Source organism: Capra hircus, chromosome 3, assembly GCF_001704415.2.
Source record: "Capra hircus breed San Clemente chromosome 3, ASM170441v1, whole genome shotgun sequence".
NCBI lineage: Eukaryota > Metazoa > Chordata > Mammalia > Artiodactyla > Bovidae > Capra > Capra hircus.
In genome coordinates this window covers 97,018,118-97,024,820 of record NC_030810.1, presented here as the reverse complement: position 1 = coordinate 97,024,820, position 6,703 = coordinate 97,018,118, and the positions used below count along the sequence as shown (strand labels likewise).

The following is a 6,703-nucleotide window of genomic DNA, read 5'->3' as shown; positions in this document are numbered from 1 at the left end:
CCACTAGAGCCCAAGGAAAGGAGGGATCAGTGCCACCCTTTCCCACACACAGAAGCAGGGCAGCTATGTACATGTTGGAGAGATGATGTTTTTCTTTGACTCGCCCATATTCTAAATGAGACCTTTTGCCTAGTTCTAGAAGCCACGGAGCCTCGATAAGCAGGGGCAGGGCTTCCGGAGGCAGGAGTCTCTGGGATCTATAAAGCCCAAACCAACACCGCTGGGCATCTCCCCCAAGGACTGTGAATTGTTGGCTTCCTACTCGTTCCTCCAAAAATGCAGCGGCTGTTGACTCCAGTGAGGCGGGTGTTGCAAGTGAAGAGAGTGGTGCAAGAAGCTTCCCTCCTGCCTGCCCGCCTTCTCCCCGCAGCCCACCCCAGGTGAGTCTCACTGGTCCCCAGGACTGCACGGGTTACTCTTTGAGAAGTGGTGAGGAACCAGTAAAAGAGAGGCATGAGGGCTCATTAGAATCCCAGTCAAAAGTTGACAAGTCTTGGGCACAGCCTTAGATAAGCAAATTAACCTCTCAAGGTCTCAGTTACCTCATCGCTAAACAGACAGCCCAGGTCTGTTTACAGAATTCCGGGATAGCAAACCTCTGCCCCTGCTGATGTCAGCAACGCATTTTACTCCCCTAGAGGCGCAAAGCAGTAGAAATCTCAGTGCCAGGGCCCACGGCATCCTCCTCCCTGGCTCTGTTTTCACCTTTCACCCAAGCCCTGCTGAGACCTTCAGGATGCTGTTTCAACTGCAGTGTTAGTAAAACCAGCTGCTGCAAGTCACTGCAGCCAGATTCAGAATGGACTGAGGAGAAGAAGGTGTTTCTCCGCTCTCTGATTTCAACAAAGGGGAACATGAGTGTAAAAGATCAGAGTTTGCCTGTGTGTGTGCAATGTGCTTATGCACAGAAGCCCACACACACTCCTTTCCTTGGTAAACATTCTCCCAGTTTGGCCCAAGTACTCACAGTCTCCCAGTACTGATGTAACACAGCAACCCCTGGCACCCTAGGGTCCCTAAACTATCCACTGTACTTTAGGACTAGCCTTTTCTTACCTCCCATCTCTACATTGAGTTTTTTGGAAAGATTTTTAATGTTTATTTATTCATTTATTTGGGCTTCCCTGGTGGCTCAGAGGTTAAAGAGTCTGCCTCCAATGGGGGAAACCCGGGTTCGAAACCCAGCTTTGATCCCTGGGTCGGGAAGATCCCCTGGAGAAGGAAATGGCAACCCACTCCAGTATTCTTGCCTGGAGAATCCCATGGACAGAGGAGCTTGATAGGCTACAGTCCACGGGGTCACAAAGAGTCAGACATGACTGAGTGACTTCACTTTCATTCATTTATTTTTCGCTGCACTGGGTCTTTTTCTCGTTGACTGCACTGGGTCTTCATTGCTGGCCGTGGGCTTTCTCTAGTTGTGGTGAGCGGAGTCTGCTCTCCAGTTTTGGTGAGTGGGCTTTTCATTGTGGTGGCTTCTCTTCTGGTGGAGCACGGGCTGTACGTGCACAGGCTTCGGTAGTTGCAGCACATAAGCTCAGTAGTCGTGGCACACGGGCTTATTTGCTACATGGCATGTGGAATCCTCCTGGACCGCATGTGTCCCCTGAATTGGGAGGCAGATTCTTAACCACTGGACCACAAGGGAAGTTCCTGCGTGTGTGTGCTAAGTAGCTTCAGTCATGTCTGGCTGTTCATGACCGTATGAACTAAAGCACACCAGGCTCCTCTGTCCATGGGATTCTCCAGGCAAGAAAACTGCAGTAGGTTGCCAAGCCTTCCTCCAGGGGATCTTCCCAACTCAGGGATTGAACCCATGTCTCTTACATCTCTTGCATTGGCAGGTGGGCTCTATACCACTAGTTCCACATGGGAAGCCCTCCCTGAATGTTTAGAAAAACACCTTTGGTCCAGGGTCTTCCCTCGCTGGGTACCAAGGGAACCTGGTGTGTGGATGTGTTGGGTAGGAGGTGACACTCCCTAGCCTTTTTATTTTTTTCCTGACTCCCTACCTTCCTCCATGCTCTCCTCCACCCCCTGCATACAGGCCAAATGTCCCAGAATTTAACCTGGTTTTGCATTTGTGAGGAAGGGATTGACATATATTTGCTTGTTTCAATAAGCAATCATTGGCTGCCCTCCAGGAGGCAGACCTCAGACCTCACCAGCCTGCCCCACTTCTGACGTCCTGGGTTCAAACACTTGGAATCAGGGTTCACATTTCCTTTTCAGTGTATGCACAGTTCATCCCATTTTCCATGGCCTGATGGGTATTAAGAGTGCTCCTTATGACTCTCCTTTTCTCTGTGTGTCTGTTCCCTCTAACCCAACCTGCATCGGCTCTTAATCTACCAGAAGGATTGCTCCCACCCTGTGTGCTTCACCACCTTTTAAATTAAGGGAGAACTGTGCCCTCCGCTTCACGGCTCCCCACCTGCTTTTCTCATGTGTTATCCCCCCGCTCCCCTTCACTCTCTGCCCCAGGTATCCTCACGTGTTCAATCACCACCTGCTATGGCGCTGCCTCTGTAGACCCCCTGCCAATTTTTCACCCGCAGAAACTCGATTCACGCATCAAGGTTGACTTCAAATCTAGTCCGTTCCTTGAAACCGTTCCTGATACTCCCACACACAGATCTCTGCTACCTTTGAACTCCTGTGGGTTTTTTGGTGACCTTTAGCACATTCTGACTCTCAGTTGGGTTACATAGTATGTCTGTGCTTATCTCATTCCTCCCATTGGTTCAGGAGGCTCCCAAGAACCTTGATCTCCTTTCTTCACCCATTCCCTCCACCCCCCACAGCCCTCCATGGCACAGTGCCTAGCATGTAATAACTAATTTTGAAACACAAAAGAGGAGAGAGGGAATAAAGAAATATAAGTCTGATGCATGTTCTTGAACCAAGCAACACCAGAACAAAACCAGTTTTAAACCAAGCAAAGCTATTATTTGCTTTTTAATTAATTTATTTTTAAAAAGTTTTTATTGGAGTATAGTTGTTATGCTGTGTTAGTTTTTGCTGTACAACAAAGTGAACTGGCTATACCTGTACATGTGTACTCTCTTTTTTGTATTTCCTTCCCATTTAGGTCACCACAGAGTACTGAGTAGAGTTTCCCATGGTTTACAGTAGGCTCTCGTTAGTTATCTATTTTACACATAGTTTCAATGGTGTCAGTCCCAATCTCCCAACTCATCCCATGCCTCCTTTCCTCCTTGCTATCCATAAGTTTTTTCTCTATGTTTCTGTCTTTATATTATTTTTTATTGGAGTATAATTGCTTTACAATGTTGAGTAAGTTTCTGCTGTATAATGAAGTGAATCAGCTGTATGTATACATATATACCTTCCCTCCCTCTTGAGCCTCTTTCTCACCCCGCTTCATCCCACCCCTCTAGGTCATCACCGAGTGCAGAGCTGAGCTCCCTGTGCTAAACAGCACATTCCCACTAGCTAGCTATTGTACACATGGTAGTGTATGTGTCAATCCTAATCTCCCAATTCATCTCAGCCTTCCCTCCCGCGACCCTCCGCTGTGTCCACAAGCCCATTCTCTATAAATATTCAGTTCAGTTCAGTTCAATTCAGGTCAGTCGCTCAGTCGTGTCCGACTCTTTGCGACCCCATGAACTGCAGCAGACCAGGCCTCCCTGTCCATCACCAACTCCCAGAGTCTACTCATGTCCATTGAGTTGGTGATGCCATCCAACCATCTCATTCTCTGTCATCCCCTTCTCCTCCTGCCCTCAATCTTTCCCAGCATCAGGGTCTCTACTCAGCAACTAAAAGGAATGAAATAAGGTCATTTGTAGAGATGTGGATGGACCTATAGTCTGTTATACAAAGTGAATTAAATCAGGAAGAGAACACCAAATATTGTATATTAATGCATATATATATATGTATTATCATTTAGAGAAAGTACACGATTAGATGGACACTCTTAACTCCTGTATTCTTATGTTTCTGGAAACGTCTATATCTTTTCTTCAAGGCTCTGGAATCTATTTCCAAGTAATAATCTCCTACAAAGACAGTTACAAAAGTTACCAAGAGACTTATTCTTGGAACCTTTCCTTGATGCTTGAGATTTCTCACTGGGGAGAGAAATGGAGTGAGCTTAGAGAAGACAGAGAGAGGATGAGGATGAGGGAAAATCCAGTCAAGCACAGAACTGAGATCTGGCTAGCTATTAGTTCTGAGTACTGGGAGCTCCTCCACAAACATTTGAGAGTATAGACTCCGCTTATTTGAGTGGCACCAAATAAATAGGGCTTAGAACAAAACTTCGATCCTCCCTTGTCCGATAAGAATAAGCATTTATCACTTAGACTCACTATCTTATGATCACACGATCCACTTTTTGCCTCCCAGCAGTCCTTCAAAATGACCTCTGTTATAGAAAAACTGGTGTTAAGAGAAGCCCTGAAAAAAAAAAGAGAGAGAGAGAGAAGCCCTGAGTCCTAAGGATGATAGATGGATACATTCCATCTGCACTACAATTTCTGTGGCATAGAGCTAAACTGATAAGCCTGCAGAGCCATCTTATCACTTCCACCATCAGGAATTCTGTAGCCAGATGCAAGCCAAAGGAATCTGGCGGCACTCAGGACTGAAAGGACAGAATATTTCTTAAAAAAAAAAAAAAAAAAAAAAAAAGATTTATGCATTTGTTGGTGGCACTGGGTCTTCATTGCTCTCAGGCTTTCTTTAGTTGTGCTGAGCGGGGTCTATTCTTCACTGTGGTGAGCAAGTTTCTGATTGCAGTGGCTTCTCTTGTTGCGGAGCACAAGCTCTAGGGCACTGGAGCTTCAGTAGTTGCAGCCTGCGGGCTCAGTAATTTCCATTCCTGGGCTCTAGAGCACAGGCTCAGTAGCTGTAGTGCACTGGCTTAGTTGCTGGGCAGCAGGAAGGATACTCCCGGAGCAAGGACTGAACCCGTGTTCCCTGCATTGGCAGGTGGATTCTTATCCACTGAGCCACAAGGGAAGCCCCAAGGCAGAATATTTCTAATACGTGAGAAACTAAGAAGTTACCCTGGGCAGAACGCTTCACCAATGTTTGCCTTCCTTTCAACATCTGGAAAATCAAGAGTATTTCTAAAGTAACCAGCTTTCAGGTACTTTTATATGGAACAAAGGGAAGATGTGCTTGGTGAGTTCTTTACCGCTAGCTAGAAAGAGAAATTCCAGATCTCCAGGGGAATTAGGAATCTGAGGTGGTGGGTCCAGGAAAGAAAATTTATCTCTTCCCTCTTTACTGACCTTTTCTCCACTTTTTCTCTGCTTCCATTTAGAACTGCCCTTGGAACTTCCTTGGAGGTTCAGTGGTTAAGACTCTGCCTTCCAAGGCAGAGGGCCTGAGTTGATTCCTGGTCAGGCGCTAAGGTCCCACATGCCACAGGGTACAGCCAAAAATTAAAAAGAAAAAATAGAATTTCCCTCTCAGCCTTCTATATTCCCACAGCCTTTGCTTGTTCCACATGTATTTAGCCATAAAAATACCAAAGGGACAATTACCAAGGATAAAAGGGTAAATTAAACAGAAAAATACAGCAATTCTAAATTTGTATTCATCTGATAAAAATGGAATAACAATGCAAAATAAAGCACATTATATGTTGTAACAGAAAAGAGACTGAGGAATTGAATTTCTCAGCTTCATATTGGTTTGGGTTATAACTTCAAATTCCACTTTAATTCTCTGTAAGTGAATTTTAATTTATGCACACTAATTAAAGATTTGCTATTTAATATTAGTTTCAAAATATCCAATTACAAAGTACATTTGAACTTCATGGGCTTTCAATTCTAAAAGGAAGTCCTTGGGGATCCCTTCTTAGTAATTAATAATTTTATTGAGTTTGGAGTCAGATCAAATATGGCCATAATCCAGAATCCTCTGCAAACCTAGCAAAATCTTATGTATTCTTTTCAATTATAATTAAACTGACTTGTTTAATAAGCTAAAAGGAAAAATTGAAGTCGAGGCAGGTCATGAAGATTTAACATTAAAAAAATTTTTAATGGATTCGATATAAATGCTTGTATACAATAAAAAATACTAAACTCTGAAAAAAATAGAACAATCCTAAATTTGTATCTGATATCTTCAAAATATATTTTTTAAAATGAACGAAATGATTGCTGTATTGTCTTTTAAGGAAACTAGCTAGAGACCATTCACGGACTTTTGATTGTTTTCTCTGTTACAGTTTTTCTACAGTTCCAGCTGTCCCCTTGGCCAAAACAGATACTTGGCCAAAGGATGTGGGTATTCTTGCCATGGAGGTCTACTTTCCAGCCCAATACGTGGACCAAACAGAGCTGGAGAAGTTCAACAAGGTGGAGGCAGGGAGGTACACCGTGGGCTTGGGCCAGACCCAGATGGGCTTCTGCTCAGTCCAGGAGGACGTCAACTCCCTGTGCCTGACGGTGGTGCAACAGCTGATGGAGCGCACTCAGCTCCCCTGGGACTCTGTGGGCCGCCTGGAAGTGGGCACTGAGACCATCATCGATAAGTCCAAGGCTGTCAAAACAGTGCTCATGGAGCTCTTCCAGGATTCAGGCAACACTGACATTGAGGGCATAGATACCACCAATGCCTGCTACGGTGGCACTGCCTCCCTCTTCAATGCTGCCAACTGGATGGAATCCAGCTCCTGGGATGGTATGTGCTGCCAGAGGCCTTATGTAAGAAG

At 45.1% G+C, this 6,703-nt stretch overlaps 1 protein-coding gene across 1 annotated transcript in view; it reads left to right on the top strand.

The window, feature by feature from the left end:
* Window positions 227-6,703, top strand: part of HMGCS2 (3-hydroxy-3-methylglutaryl-CoA synthase 2) — a 30,822-nt gene continuing 24,345 nt past the window's right edge. The window contains 2 exon segments of the mRNA NM_001285740.1: window positions 227-380; window positions 6,218-6,672. Coding sequence (NP_001272669.1) covers window positions 277-380; window positions 6,218-6,672 — 559 coding nt within the window. The 5' untranslated portion in view covers window positions 227-276.